The 21,599-nt window shown below is 35.6% G+C and overlaps 1 protein-coding gene across 2 annotated transcripts in view; it reads right to left on the reverse strand.

Moving 5' to 3' along the window:
* Nucleotides 1-21,599, reverse strand: part of LOC149502485 (uncharacterized) — a 166,769-nt gene that overhangs the window by 53,023 nt on the left and 92,147 nt on the right. Inside the window, exon 4 of one of the 2 annotated variants that reach the window (XM_089729044.1) lies at nt 3,365-3,504. In XM_089729044.1, the coding sequence (XP_089585170.1) occupies nt 3,365-3,504 (140 nt within the window). Of the gene's footprint in view, nt 1-3,364; nt 3,511-21,599 lie in introns of both variants that reach the window. The other variant, XM_089729043.1, reaches the window with a different exon arrangement.

Genomic DNA, 21,599 nt, shown 5'->3' on the forward strand with positions numbered 1-21,599 from the left:
GAGACATGAATTGTAAGGTCTCAGTTTTAACGTACAACGCGGCAGAAATAGGCATGGTGGTGGTACCTACCCGTGTGGACTCACAAGATGTCCCACCACCAGTAGACTTCACATACAGCGACTTCGCGTCTCAAGGTGAACTATAAATTTACGTAGATCAATATTAGATCAGAAACAACATGCTGGTGGGTGAATAGGTTTCCATTACTCTTATTTTTATTGTACAAAGTCGAAGTTTATTATTTTATTCTATCGTCAATAGTTTTCGCAAGGCACGCCATGTAAAGAATATTTTAGGTATTTTTTTACACTTTGGGTTATATTATTTGAGTTTTAGTAAGGACCCCTTAATTTTTTCAAAAAAGATTATAGCCTATGTCACTCGGGAATAGTGTAGCTTCCAAACAGTGAAAGAATTTTTCAAATCGGTTCAGTAGTTTCGGAGCATATTCAATACACAAACAAACAAATCTATCCTCTTTATAATATTAGTATAGACTAAGCTCTAAAACCGGTCAGACCATGAAAGCGCACACCGTAGATAATATTCAGTCTCGTCTCTTAATGCTAATGTGGAGTTCGCATGTTCTGACAACTGTATTAATAGACGACACGAAACGGGGCGAGCTCTTTCACATTAACAAACCTTTGAACTTCTAGTTCTTTGCAGATTGACGGAACGCTGGCCATCGAATTATCAATCTATTGGATGCATCGCTTATTTATGTATGCTTTCATATCTTTTTTTTTCTTGTATGTTCTGTAGTTGAATTTCGTAATTGAGTTTAAACTTTTTATATTATTGCATAAACGACAGCCTGTGTGATGTTAATTTGTTAAAGGAGTCCATTGTAATGAAGATGCCGCAACCCACCTTGAGACAGACAGGTCCTACGCTTGGTTTAAAAGATGGGACAGTCATTATAGAGATGACAATTCGTTCTCATGTCTCGAAGAGAGTGGGGACTTTCAGAACTAGGTAACCAGTTAAAATATTCATCTACTTAGTGCAATATTAAAAAGTAGAAAAATCAGTAATTTTTGGTATTTAATAACATTATTAAAATACTTATAGGTTTTATTGATGAACCAACGGCTTTTTTTTATTAGATTTCTGACCTGAATTACAGAAAGTGGTTTGTGGCCAACTTGCGTCTCTAACATTTTGTGAACTCATCTATCCAAAGATATTGATGGAAATCCAATTCGCGTAATATTTGTTGCGTGTTAGCAGCAGCAGCTGATAGAGCCTAACGCAAGAATACAACGAATCGATAATATTTGGCGAGAGCGTATAAGTACGCCCTAAGGATTACTGCTGTTTTCCCTGCGTTTATTGTTCCGGATGCTCTGAACACAAATCTCTGAGGAAGAAGAGCCGCTTTCGAACAAAGGAACAACTAACAATAATTAGGACGCTTTGTGTTTAACGATCTCTTTAGCAATACGAAGCCGGCGTTAGATTACATCTCTAAGCGTTTGAAGTTGATTATGTTAAAATATAGGTCACATGATATGATAACAACAGACCGAAAAGCTTTTTTAAAGTATTATATATGTATACTACACAACATAAACATGTGTGTGTTTGTACAAGGTTCAAATTAGGGCACATCCCGCTGTTTTCAATTACTTCGGTAAGTAATATGCGAATCGTGGTTTTTTTTATTGCTTAGATGGGTGGACGAGCTCACAGTCCACCTAGTGTTAAGTGACTACTGGAGCCCACAGACATTTATAACGTAAATGCGCCACCCACCTTGAGAAATAAGTTCTAAAGTCTTAGTATAGTTATACAACGGCTGCCCCAACCTTCAAGCCGAAACGCATTAGTGCTTCACGGCAGAAATAGGCGGGGTTGTAGTATCTACCCGTGCGGACTCACATGAGGTCCTACCATCAGTAATAATGGATCAGTGTGTTATCTAAATATGCTAGATAAAGAGTTAATTGTGTTAATGTAGTAAATTACACCGGCCGACATAATTTTCCTTGTTCAAGTTCTGATTACTTTTTTCCACTAATTTGGTAGTGCTGATCACGAAATTATACCTCATTTTATCGTATCACATCAGGTTTTAAAAAAAATTAAGACATTGGCTATTTTAAATTTTTTGATTAAAACAAATTAAATTTTAGATTTAGGCGCTCTTTTCTCGAATCGTGCGACCTCTCGTGAGGAAATATATTAGTTGCAACAACGACACACCCATTCGAAACAGGTTACATGCAAATAAACCTCTACAGTTACTTTGTTCATAAACTTTTTACTGAAATTAGTGTGTTTATTTTTTAAAAAAACTTACGTTACGTACTTATATATTTTTTTTAATATTTTTTTACTTATATACAAAATTTCCATGCTTCTTGTGCGTGTGGGACAGTATAGCACGAGACAAGCACTACGTTAAAAAATAATGGAATCCTCGTAAAAATCTCAAAGTAGAAACAAAAAACGTTATACAAAAAAAATTTATTAGTCCTGAAAAAATTTTACTACCTCCGCTTCATATCAAACTCGGTATGATGAAACAGTTTGTTAAAGCATTGGATAAAAACAATGCTAGTTTTGAATACCTGTGTAAAAAAATTCCAAGATTATCTGATGCAAAAATTAAAGGAGTGTTCGATGGACCGCAAATCAGATCTTTGATGGCTGATGAAAAATTTTATGCCACAATGAATAACACTGAATCAGATGCTTGGCTGGCGTTCAGAGATGTTGTCAACAATTTTCTAGGAAATAATAAACATCCCGACTATAAAAATAAGGTTGCAAACTTATTGGATAAGTATCAAAAATTGGGGTGTAATATGAGCATAAAACTCCACTTTCTAGATTCACATGTGGACTTTTTTCCTGATAATCTTGGTTGATTACAGTAAAGAGCAGGGAGAAAGGTTTCATCAGGACATAAAAACTATGGAGACAAGGTACCAAGGTCGATGGAATGTGAATATGATGGCTGATTACTGCTGGTCACTGACACGTGATATTACTGAAGATACTCACAAAAAAACTCACAAAAAAACTACACCCAGACGTAATTTTGTCACGAAACGTAAAAGATGTCACTCTAAATAGTCCTGCAGCATTGTTTAGACTCATTGTTTTCTTTGTAAATGTTCAAATATATGTTTTTGTAATATGATTATTGATTTTTTCGTTAAATTTTGAAAAAAAATGCTTTTTCCTTCTTATAAAAAAATCTGATGTGATAGGGCAAATATGTAGGTGTTTTTGTGTTTAAAATAGTATAAATTGGTGATATTTGTGGCTCAAATACAAACAACTTTCAAAAAATTTTCATTTGTCGGCCGGTGTTATTATTATCATGATACATTACAAAAAGAGTAGACTCACCCAGTGTGCGGAAGACTATCGGTCTGCTTCTGTATTTATGTCCGCCCCAGAGTGCGGCAACCGTGACCTGGTACTGCGTATCAGCCTCCAGCCCGCTCAAGATAACAGCGTCCGAGTTACCGGCAACTTCAAGGACCACTCTGTAACTAACGTGCAATGAGTCATTTTCGTGGTTTTGTATTACCAAGCTGCGTGTTGAAGGAAGAAGTAAGAGACAGAGAAATATATAGTTAAAAAAAAATCATAGATTATCATAGAATAATTTCGTAGGAAACCTCAGGCAATCGAACGCGCAAGACTGGTCAATATGGCAAACCTTGGGGGAGGCGTATGTCCCGCGGTGGACTGATGATGAAACTGATAATAAAGATGTTTAAGTATAGGAATTTTTATTATCCCCATACAAAAGTAATTAATTATTACCGTACCCTATACATGAAGAAAAACATATAACTTCTCATTAGGTCAAGGAAATCATATAGGTAGGGATGATTTCAGTTATCACTAAAATCTAGTCCTAAAATACTATCAATAAAATTCTGATCTGTTAAAAAACTACGTCACCGGTCTTGTTGAAAAGTAAAAAATATTTCATGAAATAGAGTCTTACAATATTTGCTTGAGTTAGGATTTTTCATCTAAATTTTATTTACGAATATACCGGAAAGTATTTTTTATTTATCTTGTATTTAAGACCAAATTACAAATTTAATCTGTGTCATTTCATTAAAACGAAGATACTAAAATTTTAATATTTATTTTATTTTTAAGCTCAAGTGAAATCCGCGTCTGGTAATCTGAATAATACTGATTCAAATCTCTAAGAAAAATTATGCGTGATTCGTAGAACCGCTAAAGTAAATTAACCAGTGTGGCTTGCGAATAGCAGGTCCTAATCTTTTTCCAAATTCAATTTTGTTGATCGATTCATCAATCAAATAGGCTCTGATAATTGAGTTTACTTGTCGGAATCTCAACGAGAATAGCTTTAAAATTTTCAAGTTTTCTTTGAGCCTGGTAATTGCCTTTGCTTGTTTCGAAAAAAAAATATAATTCAAAAAAGGCTTTTATGATTGCCAACAATGAGCTTCATAATTACCCAGATTAACCACTTTTTTTTCCTTATAGCATAAACATCTTTATTTTATATTCTTCAGCATTTGTAAGTAAATATTTAATATATTATTGAAACTGTTTTTTTTTTTTAATATTTAAAATATACTTTTAATCAACTTTGCAGTATTATCTTGTGATCAAATTACTTATTATTTCCCAATTTTATTTTAATTTAGGCTTTTTGATTCATATAGGGCCATTATGTGTACCTTAGCAATAAGTTGTAGGTATAAACTTCAATGAGTATCAGTAACACTCATATAAGAAAAGGCAACACAATAAATTAGGGTTGACACAACAAAGCGGACATGTTTTACTCAGGAAATTTATCGGTAAAACGACTTCCGCCACGCGACCCGCCCATAACGTAAGCTCTTTGAGCTTTTTATCAATTCCTTTGTGTTAATAAACGGAACGAAGTAATAAAGTTCCAACTTACTTTGATTTGGGAATATAGTTGACATGCAAGTAAGTTGGTTGAGAATGCCAATTTGTTGTTTTTGAAAAGCTCAAGTTATGTATAGCCTACCATGAATTATCAATAAAAAAAATATTTTGGGATAACCATGGCCTATGTTCCTTGAGAAATTCTAGGTTTTATGAAAAAAATTCTACCTAACGATAATTTAGTCGATTAGTCTTAACAAACAGACAGATGGAGAAAAGTAACGGGCTTAGTCATAAAATACAAACAGCCACAAAAGAAAAGGTTTAAAAAGCCTTTATTTCATAATCACAGGCCGACGCTTACTTGAAGGAGTGCTTTATCTTTCGAAATGAAATATTTTAAATGGTAATTTAAATAATCGTCAATGACGATGTGTCCTTTTTGAATGTTAGTTATAATAGCCGGCAAACTTCTTGAGCATTTGTTGACGTAGTGGGGGTAAGTTCGCGCATGGTACACTCACGTGCATAAACATTACTTACTCTGCGTCATAATGCTATTAAATTATTAAAATCAACATATGTATTTATTTATATATTTATTAGAACATCAACAAAACATGTAGGTCAATAATTGTAATAATTTAATCTTGGGGTAAAATAGATATTCCTTCTATTAAGTCAAAACTAGAGCTGTTGCCAGGTCTTGGTTCAGTTGAAGCGAAGCTGGTATTTGTAATTTTTTTTCGTTATCATAATCTTGACCATCATCATCATCACTGTTTTCATCACCCGAGTCGCTATCATCGTGATTAGTCGACATAGGGCTCATCGGTGTAGTTTACAACTCGGTCGATTCGGTCTTCTTTTTTGTGTATAATTAATTATTTTTTTAAGATATTCGATTCGTAGTAATCGAATGTTACTTTTTTCAATTACCAGCTTCCGATTATTTTCTGTTCTTTTTTTCCATCTGAAGCCTAGCTCTTTCATAATACGTGTTAAGCTTCATTCCGAGCCATTAGAATTTATATCTTCTTTAAATTTTTCGAAGCCTTTCTACGGTACGGACTTTCGCTGCTTGTTATGTAGTTATTATGATTACATCTTTTTATTACAGATTGAACGAAACTATCCATTCCGGTAACTTTCTTCTTCCTTGATATTTTCTTACCCGGAGTCCGAAACACGGCGAGCAAGCCAGAGCCTTTAGCTTCCTTAATAATAATGCACCTAACAGTACTCACTGATGGTTTTGTTACTTCCGAAGTCTGTTTTAATTTTTCCATATCATTCTTCCCCTGTTTTATAATGAAGTAATATACGTCGTACACAATTTTTCTACCCTTTCTTTTGAATAGTACACCAGTTTGTCGCGGCATAGTGTATGTTTTATAAAAAATCAACAAACACTCAACAAATAGCAATGGCAACAAAGTCCACAAGTGATTATAACAAATAACTTAACGATTAATAACGATAGACTTTCCACTGTACGCAAGCGTACTTTTGGGAGCAAGCGGAATGAGGGCGCGGTGCGGGACGCAAGGTTCGACTGATCTACCAATAAAGCGCTCGATACGATTTCCCCTGCCGTCGCGCCTCACCCTCACCACCAAAGTGATCTAAAATTCGGTTCTGCGCAGTCAAGGTCATTTGCTCACGAAGTTTGCCGGTTACTATACAAATGAACGGAAATTGCATAAAGGCACATAAATAATGCTCTATAGAGATGCATAAAATGAAAAAAAAAAACGCATGAAGGTAAATTAACAGTTTTAATAAAAGCGCTTTCATTTTTAAATGAATTTTGACCACAACCGATGCTGGTTGTTAATGAGATCGATTGACGAATTAATATTTAGAGTTAATCGATACAACCACTTCTTCTTCTTATTGCCCTATCCCACTATCTGGAGTCGGCAGCAAGTCCTCTTTTTTCCGTTCAGGCCTATCATACCACATCACCCAACCATCTCTTGCATATCCTTTTTCATACAATCCATCAAGTATTTTTAAAACTCCCCCTCCTTCTCAACCAGTACAAACTATATCATTGAAATACATTGTTATCTGGCGACATAAGCCGGCAAGTCAGTCCCATTAACTTGTTCCATGTCACAAAAATCTATTAAAATTGGATTCTATTAACGGAAATTAAAATTGTCAATTGATACATATTTCAATCATAAAGGACATCCCATCATTGACATCCAAAAACGAATTTGTTTCCAAGCAATAATAATATGATACCATTTTGTTCCGATGTCCAGCTTTGATAACTAGACTCGAATCAATGTCGCTTCCATAATATTATATCTAATCAATACTTGTGACCTAATATTGTGAATCTTGTATGATAATCAACTGCTCCGAGCTTTTTATGGCGAAATTTCGTGTTTGATACGCGATTGATATGAATGTTCAGGTGTTTAAATAGATTACTTTTTTTTATTATTGCTTAGATGGGTGGACTAACTCGCAGCCCACCTGGTGTTAAGTGGTTACTGGAGCCCATAGACATCTACAACGTAAATGCGCCACCCACCTTGAGATGTAAGATCTAAGGTCTCAGTATAGTTACAACGGCTGCCCCACCCTTCAAACCGAAACGCATTACTGCTTCACGGCAGTTACAGCTTAACACAAGTTGTATATTAATACAAGGATAATCATTTAAATAGATCAAATATCTCAGAAAATCTCAAAAAATATATCAGGATATTGCCTGTTTCAGCCACTCATCATTTTCCAAATTGCACTCCCTCTCTATTAGATTTGATGATGGTATCTTCTTCTAGTAGTATTGACACTCATGGTCAAATAACCGCTTCATTTTCATACCATGACTTGATTTTCTTATCTCTCCGTGTGCGGGCTCCTAAGCGTAAGTCTGAGTTTCTATTTCTTCGCAGTTACAAAGGCATTAACATGGAGGCATTGAGACGTGATGCAGGCTTAATCGATTGGAGGCCGCTATTCAATGAATTGGATATAAATGGAAAGGTAGCATTTTTCACGGAGTCGATTTTAGAATTATACGACCATCATGCTCCCATCAAGCGTGTCAAAATCAAACATAAGCCAGCGCCTTGGTTATCTCCTGAAATTAAGCAATGGATGGCCTGCCGAGATAAAGCTCGAAAGAGGCTAAAACGTCAACCGTCCGAGCGTAATCTAACATACTATAAACTATTACGTAATCGGTGCAATCGTCTATGTCGAGATGCCAAGAGACGTCATTTCCATGAATCTCTCATAAATCGTAAGTCTTCTGATGTATGGAAATTTTTAAAATCCGTAGGCATAGGAAAAGCATCATCTACGTCCTGCGGCGGTCTCGATTTAAACGCACTCAACAAACATTTTTCTACACCCTCTTTCTCAGTTGATCAGTGTCGTAAATCGAGAACTTTGCAAACGTTACTTAATCTCCCTTTGCCTAAACATTCTTCCTTTAAGTTTCAGTCAGTATCGACCAATGATGTTCGTAAAGCTATTTTATCCATTTCTTCCCATGCTGTAGGTAGTGACAACTTGTGCTCTAAAATGCTTATCCCTATTCTTGATATACTACTTCCTTGTTTAACGAACATAATTAACCATTCCTTACAATCTGGATCCTTTCCTAAATCCTGGAAATCCGCTAATATTATCCCTTTACCTAAAACCAGCAATCCTTCGTCTTTGTCACATTATCGTCCTATCTCCATACTTCCTTTTCTCTCGAAAGTGTTGGAGCACATTGTTCACAAGCAACTACAAAATTTCCTCCTCTCCAATAATATTCTTAGCAACTTTCAATCAGGTTTCCGATCGGGACACAGCACGGTGTCTGCGTTGCTGAAAGTGACAGATGACATTCGATGGGCAATTGAAAACCAATCCCTAACCATTCTTGTACTGCTTGACTTCAGTAACGCATTCAACTGCGTGGATCTCGATATCCTGCTCGGTATTCTTCGATCCCATAACATTACTACTTCTGCCCTAAGGTGGTTTGATTCATATCTTCAGGGCCGTTCACAACGCACACGTCAAAATGAATCCTTCTCAGACTGGGTTGCTGTTGATGCTGGCGTGCCTCAGGGTGGTGTTCTCTCTCCTCTTCTTTTCTCAGTGTTTATTAACACAGTCACTACTTTGATATCCTCAAATTTTCATCTTTATGCAGATGATTTGCAAATTTACCATCACTGCGCACCTAGTGAAATTGATAGAGCAGTCAAGGATGTTAATTGTGATTTGGAAAACATTCATGAATGGGCAACGTCTCATGGACTCTTACTCAATGCCAACAAAACACAGGCCATCATAATTGGTAGTAGATATGCTATTCGTGCATTAAATCATTCTGCAATTGGATCTCTCAAATTGAATGGCCAACCGATTGTCTTTAGTGATACTGTTAAAAACCTTGGCGTTACTTTTAACTCTTTCTTAAGCTGGAATGAGCAGGTTAACAATGTTAGCAGTAAAGTTAACTTTGCATTCCATTCACTCAAATGTCTCCAATATTTTTTGCCTTTGGAAACTAAAATTTCTCTTGCCCATAGTCTCATTTTACCCATTTTGGACTACGCTGATGCTTGCTACTTGGATGCCACTGAGGAGCTTCTCAATAAGCTTGAGCGTTTGCAAAATTTGTGCATCCGTTTTATTTTTGGTCTCAAAAAATATGATCATATTTCTGAATTTCGCAAAAAGCTCAAGTGGCTCCCAGTCCGTTTCCGCAGAAATACTAGAATGTTGTGCTTCCTATTTAATATCCTACATAATCCTAACTACCCACAATATTTACGTGATCGCTTTACCTATGCCCGTCCCTCCATTGCTCCTTGTAGAACCCACATTAAAACTCTCCTCAATTGCCCTGTTCATAAAACACATGCTTACGCAAAATCGTTTTCTGTACAAGCAGTTATACTTTGGAATTCCCTCCCTCCAAACATACGAGCGTGCAAAACCATAGCAGCATTCAAGAAATCTGTTAAGGAACATTATTTATCCTTACCATTTTAAATAAATTATATATATTTGTATAATGTATTATAATATAAAGTAAGTATATGTGTGTATGTTATATATATGTATGTGTGTGTGTGTGTGTGTATTTGTATGTATATATATTGTTTTGTATCTTGTAATATGTATATATTATTATATGTAATGTTTACTGTATGCACTAGGTTTGTGTTCTTAATTCTTCTTTCCTTTTGCGGGCCTACTGGAAGAGATTTCAACATGAAATAAGTAGTGCCCTTGTACTCTGTATCCTTATTGACGTTTCTTTTCTAACAGCTGTGTGTACAAAATATATTAAATAAAATAAAATAAATAAATATATCATAACCATTTTTTTTAGGTCCATATTCGGTTGGATGCACTCTTTGGCTCTCTGTTCCCCTGTTTCCATAATGGTAAATACAAGACTTTATGTAGGCATAAGGCGAATCCCGCTATACAACTTGAATTCGAAGTCTCAATACAGCTGTCTTTTGATGCAGAACGCTTTATTGGTTCCAGCTAGAGTTGTAGACTTAGGCATGACGGTGATACATTGTTATGGCCCTGGTAGGCAGGCTCAAGATATACGCTTCAACCGGTAAAGGTAATAATTCTGAAAAATTGCGAAATCGGAATAATATTTTCAGAAAAAAAAGAACGAACTAAACCGAATTATTTTGAAGAGAGGTCGAGGAGGACACGAATAGGAAGGGCGCAAAACCATTTACAAGAAGGCGGAAATTCAATTTTAACGTCGTAATTTTGTTTTGACAGAAAAAAGTTTACAATTTATTCATAGTCTTAGTTACTCTGCACACATAATTTTTTATAGTTTTTTTCATATTAAATATCTCCATAAATGTAATTTATAAAAAAAAACACTTCTTAAATATATATTATTAGTATATATATTATGAGTATAATGTTAAATTATGTTTATAGGACTGAAAATTAACAAAAAAAAAGTATAAAATTGTGGTTTATGGTTGTACCTAATTCCAAGATAATTACTACAATGATTTTTTTTCTCCCTACCAGCGAGTTGCTTGGTAAATATTGGTCTATCTTAGTATGCTGGTAAAACTCAGAAAAAGCTATTGCCCGTTCTTGAATGGATCGCTTAGTCACCTTGACAACTTTTTGGGCGTTAGAGATAATAAGATGGGCTTTGACTTTATAAACTAGTTCATATATAATTTTAAACAGCTTATAATTAATATTCTACGTCCCAATTGATTCAACTATTTTGGAAGTAAACGTTAACTATTTTAATTATTCACAGCCTGCTTGAAACTTTTATTTTATTTTACCCCATCTTAGACTATACACACGTTCACAAACTCTTTGTCTTGTTGAACCATTTGACTCATATTAATCAAAATTAATTTCGAATTATACGCCACAGTTCGACCGATTTTTAACTATACCAAAACATGTATTGTTAAAAATTCTTATTATGCTCTTCGAAAATTTAGTCTGTGACACAGCGCATTTGAATAGGCGGGTCGGGTGATCCAATATAAAATTATGTCAAGATTGATTTCCATCAGCAGGCGAGGTTCACATTACCATAGTTATGAATTTCAAAGGATTGTGCCTTCTGCATGAACTACGGTATAAAACGTTACAGTCTCTATTAATATATCGCTAAAAATGTTAATTTAAAGATTACAAAACTATTTAGTATTTGGTATTCGGAGTGTGGGTGTATTTGTTTTTGTTTGTAGAGGAAATGCATACGAAACAAAAAGATCTTAGCTACATATTAATACGTGAAGCAAAAACACTGTATCCCTTTTTACGAAAATTGCGCGGACGGAGGAGTATGAAATTTTTCACACTTATAGAGAATATAGAGAAGAAGTGCATAATGTTAATATTTTTTTTTAAATAATGCATAAAGGATACATTAAATCAATAAAGAAAACATTACACACACTACATACCATGTATTTGACGCACACACGCATGCATACTATTTATTGTCAAACTTTTGTTCTTGACGTTTGTTGTCAAATTGAGATTAAATATTGTTTGTCTTTGTTAATATTTTTTATAGTGTAGTCTTGGCGAAATTTGTGATTATAGAAGTATAAAATACAATCATAATAGTGTACAAACTTACAATTCCAATTAATTATAGTCGAATTTCGACTACTGCGGGACCTCTAGTTTGTATTTAATACAAATAAAAAGTTAATAAAAATAATAGAAATATAAGTGCGTTACAAATACAAATAATGTTTTGTTCTAAAAAAATAACAAAACAACAACAAATCACACCGAAAAACATCCGAGAAAATCCTTCGGAAATGAAAATTAAACCCGTGTGCTAATACCGTTTTTCCTATTTTTTTTCTGCGAAGCAGCCACGCGTTTTAGTTATTGGGGGACGGGTCAAATGTTGTACAATACAATGGAGACTTTATTCTCACGTCATATCTACAGGCTCTAGGTCAGTAAGCGCGAGTAGTTCTGGCTCTCCGTTTGTGTATCTCGGGAAAAGAAAAATAATAATGTACTGAGTGTCTACTTCTTCTTAAAAGCTGTTCCGTTTTTAAGCGTCAGCGGCCTCATTGATATCATCTATGAAGTATTATATTGAATTAGTCACGACAAATAGTACTTACAGTATTTTTTCTAATAAAAATTGACCACTTTAATGTAATATTGGACAATTTAAGTATAAAATTAACTAAAGTACTAAATAATATATAATATGCCTTTTTACCTATGTAGTTGCCGCTTTATAATACTGTAAAAGCTGTATCAAATTGAACTTAAGCGACATATCAACCTGTATAGCGCAAACAAATAAATTCTCAAATTTTAATCGTTGGAAATCAATATGACGATACGGAAATATGTGAATACATAATTATATGGTGTAAACTATATTCTCTATTTATATCTTTTTTCTCTTCCATGAGCTTTCATTTGATTTTCTCTATTTCGAGCTGAACTCAATTTTAAAACGTATATCCCTGTCTTTGTCTGACTCTTTCTATTTGCGTAGAAGATAAATGCCCGAAAGCATAATTTACATAAACCGAAGATTTTATAATGTTAACAAAAAAAAACAACAAATAAAAAAATCTTACAAATAAACATTGACCCTCATATAGTTGAAAGTTCTGTTTTATATTTCGATTCAGAACACACACCCTTATACCGTACCTGTTTCGGTCAAACTTTATACTTAAACTCTAAGCACACAGAACGCTGAATATTAAACAGCTCGCGGTCTCGTACTCAAATATTGATTGTTTAATTAATTTTAGACAGTCTGCCCGTAAACGTTGGAATAGAATGGCAAATTTCGCTTTTATTGCGTAACATTTAACATTTAGGACTAATTAATTATAAATACTATTATAATATTATATTATAGTATGTGGGTTAATAAACTAAAAAAGCGCTTAATAACAAAATGAACTAACGCAGTGGTCGGGAACTTAGTCATCCAAAAGAGCCAAATATAGATAATATGTATGTATATATGGGCGCAAACGCCACTATTGGCAATAATTAACATCATTTATAGTTTAGTTTATTCTATATTATTATTTATTTATTATTAGTAAGGTGAAATATTATTCCGCCATATTTAATATTTAGTACTGTTTTGATGTGAAAATGTTCAGAATATGTTTATAATGTTTATTTTATTGTTTAAAAAAACAAATAATTGTCAAAATAATCAAATATTAACAAGTATAAATATTAATAATAAATTATGTTAGGTATGTACAATTAACATTAATACTTTTTTTTTATTGCTTAGGTGGATGGACGAGCTTACAGCCCACCTGATGTTAAGTGGTTACTGGAGCCCATAGACATCTACATCGTAAATGCGCCAACCACCTTGAAATATAAGTTCTAAGGTCTCAGTATAGTTACAACGGCTGCCCCACCCTTCAAACCGAAACGCATTACTGCTTCACGGCGGAAATAGGCAGGGCGGTGGTACCTACCCGCGCGGACTCACAAGAGGTCCTACCACCAGTAATGATACTTAACAGTAGAGCTAAACAATAATAACATTAAAGCTACATTTTATGAATTGTTTTGCAGTAATTTCATTTGTTTGTATTAAAGAAGTTGTAGTTGATATAACCAACACAAAATGCGTAATTGTGTAAAAACTAAGATGTGGCTTTTTTTGTAATAAACAAGTAATGTTAATGTTACATAAAATTGTAATGTATTTTTGTTGTAATAGAGCTTATGTTTTTTTATTGTCCGTGTAGGCACATGGGCATACGGCACCTGGTGGTGAGTGGTTACCGTCGCCCATGGACTTCAGTAATAGCAAAGGCATGGAAAGGAGCTCATTCCAAAGCCGGATAGTACGTGGCAAAAAGATCTCTCTTTTTTTTTTTTTTTTCCTACCTATGCTGATAGCCTTGAGAGGCTATTTCAGCTTCACCCTAACGTGTGTAGGTGAGCTCACGGGGCTCAAACCGGAGAGTTGCTAACACTGACCCTAGCAAGAGCAGTGCTTCGCAGAATCTACCACCGGATCGGAAACGCGACCCACTGAGAAGATCCGGCGAGAAACTCAGTGGGCTGTGTCTAGGGGTTAATTCGCTCGTCGAGCCCTTCGTCGCAAGCGACGGGTTCGACGAGGACGGTGACCGGTGCTTGTGGTGCCTAAAAGCACCGTTAATGGATCGGGAGGATCCGTAATGACGTGCTTTGGGCGACGTCGACTGTTTACCATTCGGTCTACAGGATCGGGTATGTAGTTTCCAGCGGCCACGACAAGAGGGTTCTCATGTCGTGCCGCCTTCTCGAAATGGCGCAATGATGCCGACTGTAGATACTTACTGACAGAGTCGAGCTCCAGGTCATCGTGGAGATCCACGTTCCTCAGGAACCATGGTGCTCCGACGGCTATCCTGCAGAATCGGGATTGAATAACCTGAAGGGGCTTCAAGTTGGTGCGGGCTGCGTGAGCGAACACTACGCTTGCATACGTCATAACGGGGCGTATGCAAGTTTTGTAGAGAGTTACCTTATTACGGAGGGACAGTTTGCTTCGCTTGCAAAGCATAGGGTAGAGACGTCCTAATATGAAGGCGGCACGGTCGCGTACCGTTTTAATATGGGGACGGAATGTCATCCCTCTGTCGAGGGTGACGCCTAGGTATTTGACCTGCGAGGTCCACGGTATGGGCTGGCCAAAGAGAGTGACGGGGCTAACGGCGGAGGTGTTTGCGCGCCTATTAGGGAGTGGGATACTCGAAGTGGTATTCGGAGGGCGACCCCTTTTGAAGAGCACCGCTGTGCTTTTCGTGGGGTTGATGTCGATGCGCCACTTCCGGAACCACTGTCCCATGGTGGCTATTGCGATCTGGAGTCGCCGATGCAGCAACGACATCTTCCTACACGAGTAGTAGATAGCCGTGTCATCGGCGAAGAGCGCTAGATGGGTCTCCGGAGACCGGGGTATATCATTGATATACAAACTAAATAATAACGGGGAGAGCGCGGAGCCTTGCGGGACTCCGGCAGTCAGATGACGGGGGCGGAAGATCTCTCGAAACCCTAGTAACACCGACAGATACAATAGACATATATTTAAAGAGCCATTTTTTTACTTAGACTTTATAGCTTTGCATTTCAAACACTTTTACTCGTCTCTAACAAGGAAAGATAATAACTAATATTCAATAACCGTAGCCGACGAGTCAAAGAACCGCATGCGGCTCGCGAGCCGTGGGTTGTCGACTACTGAACTAACAGATAGTATTATCTTTTATTTTATCCTGTTGATTCCGACCAGCCTATTAGAGCGAAGTTATCAAGAAGAAATTTATTGTATTTTCAATACAGATACTTGATGGGTGTGCAAATTTTAAAGTTGACATCTTGAAGTCGGTGAAAATAGCCTTCAAATCTAATGTCACATACAAACAAACAGGTATGTAACATAACGATCTAAAAAGAGCGTGTTAAAAACATAACAATTCAGTTGGCACACAACGTGTAGTATGACGCCAAAAACGGAATGAATGATTGTTTTGTTTAGACCACCTGTTCGTCTCCCAGGACCAAATATTATATGAAAGACATAATTCGGTCTATTTTTATCGCGCGCGCTTTCCTATTGTGATATAAGCTTGGGCGACCAATTAACATCGAGTAGGTCCCGACCTCGTCTGCTTATTTATTAAATCTAAAAAAAGACTATTAAAACCAGTTTTTTCTTAAAGATACACTTCAAAGGGTTATATAGATATACTTATAGATATACTTCACTTTTTTGCAAAACTATTAAAACACTATATTTCAGTAGAATCAAATTTTTATTGCTTTAAATGAGTAGACGAGATCGCCTGATGTTAAATTATTACCTTAGACCACAGGGTATCAGAACGTAAATATCCATGTCTATCTCGGGACATGAGGATTTTAATACAACGACTGTCCAAGCCTCCGATTATGAACGCTTTGATATAAAAATGTATACGTATGGACTACGCAAGGACGTGCATATGGGCGCAAACGCCACTATTGGCAATAATTAACACAATAATATATAGTTTAGTTTATTCCATGTTATTTATTGTTTATTTATTATTAGCAAGATGGAACTGTTATTCTACCATATTTAATAATTGTCAGACACTGTTTTTATGTGAAAATGTTCAGAATATGTTTTTTTTTTTTTTTTTTATTGCTTACATGTGTGGACGAGCTCACAGCCCACCTGGTGTTAAGTGGTTACTGGAGCCCATAGACATCTACAACGTAAATGCGCCACACACCTTGAGATATAGTTCTAAGGTCTCAGTATAGTCACAACGGCTGCCCCACCCTTCAAACCGAAACGCATTACTGCTTCACGGCAGAAATAGGCGGGGTGGTGGTACCTACCCGTGCGGACTCACAAGAGGTCCTACCACCAGTAATTACGCAAATTATAATTTTGCGGGTTTGATTTTTATTGCACGATGTTATTCCTTCACCGTGGAAGTCAATCGTGAGCATTTGTTGAGCACGTATTTCATTACAAAAATTGGTACCCGCCAGCGAGATTCGAACACCGGTGCATCGCTCGATACGAATGCACCGGACGTCTAATCCTTTAGGCCACGACGACTTCGACTTGTTAAATATTCATATTCTTGTTTAAAAACGCAAATGACTGTATAAATAATTAAATATTAATAAAGCATAAATATGAATAATAATTTATATTATAATTAACAGTAATAACATAATTAAGTATTTTAATTGTTATGCAATGATGTTGGCACCATCTATTATTAGGCTGGATAATGACAATGTTAATTTATATTATTTAAAGGTAATTTATGTAAAATAAATTAATGTCAGTCATATAAAAATCACTAAAATATGTATTGTGAATATTAAGCCATATTTTGTGAATTGTTTCGCAGTAATGACATTTGTTTGTATATAAGAAGTAGTAGTTGGTATAACCATCACAAAATGGCTAATTGTGTAAGAAGTAAGACGTGGCTTTTTGTAATAAACAAGTAATATTTAAGTTTTATAGGATTGTATTGTATTTTCATTGTACAAGACCCTATGTGTGAAAAACCCTGGCGTAACACCGACATGCACTATACCTACCTACATATGTGCATTAATGTTAAAAAGAACAGATTCAGGACGGAAACATTGATAACAAATAATCTCCTAAACGATTCCATTACGTTTCATTAACAATATTGATTAAAGTAAAACTACAGTCGAACTCTATTTGTTGTGGGTAAGTTTTAACTAGTTTGGCAACTAGTCTCATGCTAAAATTTCACTTGAAATATTCATTGAGCGTGCACGACACAATGTGAACGGAAACTGATCGTCTCAACATAGATACTATACTGAGACCTTAGAACTTATATCTCAATGTGTGTGGCGCATTTACGTTGTAGATCTATGGGCTCCAGTAACCACTTAATACCAGGTGGGCTGTGAGCTCGTCCACACATCTAAGCAATAAAAAAAAGATAGCTTCCTGTATTATAATAATTATTATGTTTAATTATAACAGATATCCAAACAGAATAATTATCATTATTGGCAACTCTAGGAGCATAATATTAAGGTTACCTACAGCAAGAATTGTTTTCGATGTTTTTTTAAATTAAACTATGTAATATATGTCTATGTAAGGAAATCATCGGAAAAATGATCTCAAAGCATTGCCAATTGATTAAATTATAAGGCACCGTATACATGAATAGACGAATCAAATCAATCAATAACGATCACCGCTACGGACAACACCCTTGATGAAAATCCATTAATGAAAATCGTGGTGAGAGCCCGTCAATTGAAAATATGTGTAACGACTTTAAATTAAGCATATATAAGTTAAATTGGAAAATGAAATCATCTGGAGCTAACATCTCTTCTATTGATTTAATGGGTACACGAGCATACGGCCCACCGGACTATGAGGGGTCATTAATTTTCGCGCACCTCGGAAATGCCAGGGACATAGTTAGATAGTTCAATCTTCACGCCCATAAATTTTCCACATCGTGCTAAGGTAATCGTCAACTTTATAATGTGTTACCGCCTAAACGTTGCTATATATAGATATATATATTTATTGATTAGATGGGTGGACGAGCTCACAGCCCACCTGGTGTTAAGTGGTTACTGGAGCCCATAGACATCTACAACGTAAATGCGCCACCCACCGTGAGATATAAGTTCCAATGTCTCAGTATAGTTACAACGGCTGCCCCGCCCTTCAAACCGAAACGCATTAATGCTTCAAGGCAGAAATAGGCAGGGTGGTGGTACCTACCCGTGCGGAATCACAAGAGGTCCTACCACTAGTAAAAAGCCTCTTAGAATATCGAGTTATTTTACGTATTCGAACCGGATATAAAATAAAGGCCTCGGAAAGTTAATTAATAATGATCGTTGTTCGTATACAAGTTTGCCGTTGATTTAGTTTATTTATTTATTTTGTAGACCGCAGGCATCACAAGCCACTTCGAAATAAAAATTCATATTTAAAAAACTCATACTATTGTACGCTCTGAAACAATAGCGTTCATTAATCGGTTGTTAAGCGTTTTGTACGACTCAATGATGTTTTTCATCACAAATGAAAGAGCAAAGTAAACATGTTTTCAATTCTACATTACTCGTTTTTATAGAAAGTTGGTAAAATATCATTTTGATTTACGTAGGGGTAGCTCCTTGAAGTTTTTGTAGCGGTTTATTAAAAAGGCGTTTCGGTTTGTTTGCTGAAAAAATCAGATTACGTAAATCGTTTTCGTGTTACAGTTGAGTTTATGTTGATTTTAATGTAAATCAATTAACATTAGAATTATTTGAGCTCAAGATAAATAATTGAATCAATTTTTTATATTATGAATCTCTAACGTCTTTCCGTGGTATCAAACCACATTCACAGTTTGATCTCGCGTTTTTTATTGACATTATTGACGGTGACCACGAATTCTGTAGAACATTCGAAACATTGAAAGCTATCATATAAAAAGCGCAATTATACCCGTAAAAGTAATTTTAATTATGTCGTCGACTCCCGAAAACCGGAATCACTATAATGCTTAGTCTGGCCATAAATACTGTTACAATTAAAAATAAACAAAATATTACATTTGAATTTAGAATCTGTCATGTTTATATGATTGCTAGTTTTCTCATTTTGGCGCCAATACATTGTACAATATTTTGCGATATTAAAATGGAGTGGGGTGATAAAGAGAACCGAATCGCTGTGATTGCATTACGCAAAGTAGGTATGGAGCCAAATGCAATTTTTAAAACTCTCCATACGCTTGGTATTAGTAAAATGTTTGTGTACCGGGCTATTAATAGGTGCAATGAGACCTCCTCTGTTTGTGAGAAAAAGATCTGGCCGTCCACGTAGTGTTCGTACGAAAAAGGTGGTCAAAGCAGTAAGGGAAAGAATTCGAAGAAATCCTGTCCGAAAGCAAAAGATTTTATCTCGGGAGATGAAGATAGCACCTAGAACCATGTCGCATATTTTAAAAGATGACTTAGGACTTGCAGCCTATAAGAGACGTACTGGTCATTTCTTAACTGATAATTTAAAAGAGAATAGGGTGGTAAAATCGAAACAACTACTGAAGCGGTACGCAAAGGGAGGTTATAGAAAAATTTAGTTTACGGATGAGAAAATTTTTACAATTGAGCAACATTTTAACAAACAAAATGACCGTATTTATGCTCAAAGCTGTAAGGAAGCTTCCCAATTAGTCGATAGAGTGCAACGTGGGCACTATCCGACTTCAGTGATGGTTTGGTGGGGTATTAGCTATGAAGGAGTGACTGAGCCATACGTTTGTGAAAAAGGTATCAAAACATTAGCACAAGTGTATCAAGATACCATTCTTGAGAAGGTAGTGAAGCCCCTTAACAACCCCATGTTCAATAATCAAGAATGGTCCTTCCAGCAAGACTCGGCGCCAGTCAGTTTTAGAGAGTACGGCTTGCTCTAAACGCCATGATAATTTGGAATCCCTAAAACAATCTGTACGATTGGCAGTGAAAATTTTTCCTATGGAAAGAGTGCGTGCTTCTATTGATAACTGGCCTCAACGTTTAAAGGACTGTATTGCAGCCAATGGAGACCACTTCGAATAAGCTTTTTACACTTTAAATTGTAATAAATGTTTTTTGCAATAGATTTATTTTTATTTTTAATTGTAACAGTATTTATGGCCAGACTAACTAGTTCGTATATTTTTTCATACTAAATCAGTTTGTGGTTGTGTTCACTTCACTACTACTTACTTACATATTTAACATATATTTTCCTGTAACTGATTTGAGAACTGATAGTAGCATACGCATTACGGTCCTATATATTTCTGCTTTAACCTAATGATGGGTTCTGCTTTAAAGGATTGAACTGTCACCGCTCGAATTCAACTGCCTATCCCAAGGTAGATAGGAACATATGTTTTTTTTTTGCGTCGACGGTGACTAGCTCCTGCATAATCAGGATTCGGGGAGTAGTCAGCGGTGGCAACGATAAGGCGATTATCATGACGTATAGCCTTATTGAAGTACCGTTCCGACGCTGACTTCATGTATTTCCGGATTGATTCGAGGCCCAGGTTGTCGTGTAGGTCGACGTTCAAGGAACATACGTATGAATGGACTCCGTCAACTTACTACACTCCTCTAGCTGTGAGGGACATGCCAGAAAAGTAATTGAAAAAAAAAGTTTATCGAATGAAAGAATGAGAGACATAGTATGCTCTATTACACACCAAAACCTAAAATTGAAACAGATACAACAGTTATTTTGGGGCGTACTATGTATAATAATTTTTATATTTCCATGAAAATAATAAAACTCTAAGTACTAAATAACTTCGCAATTAGATGTGAATGATTGCGGCTTGAAAATAAAAGAAACCTTGACTTTAATTTACGTAAGAATTAATTAAAGCCCAAAATGTTTATGCGTAATTTATTTCCATTATTTTTGTTTTGTTTTTTTGCAATAAACTACAAATTTTCTATGAAGTTTAAGTCATCTGATTACGAGCCATTGCTTTGACAAATATGTATTATAAGTGAATACTTAAGTATATACTTAATACTGTTATAATCGTGGTATTAATTTTGTAATCAACACAAATAAGAATATAGAGGTATGTCATTATACTCGCATCACGAAATAATACTGTTTTTAGTGTTTAATTTCGGTTTTTTTTTAAATTCCATA

This window comes from Bombyx mandarina, chromosome 08 (assembly GCF_030267445.1).
Source record: "Bombyx mandarina strain Sakado chromosome 08, ASM3026744v2".
Taxonomy (NCBI): Eukaryota; Metazoa; Arthropoda; class Insecta; order Lepidoptera; family Bombycidae; genus Bombyx; species Bombyx mandarina.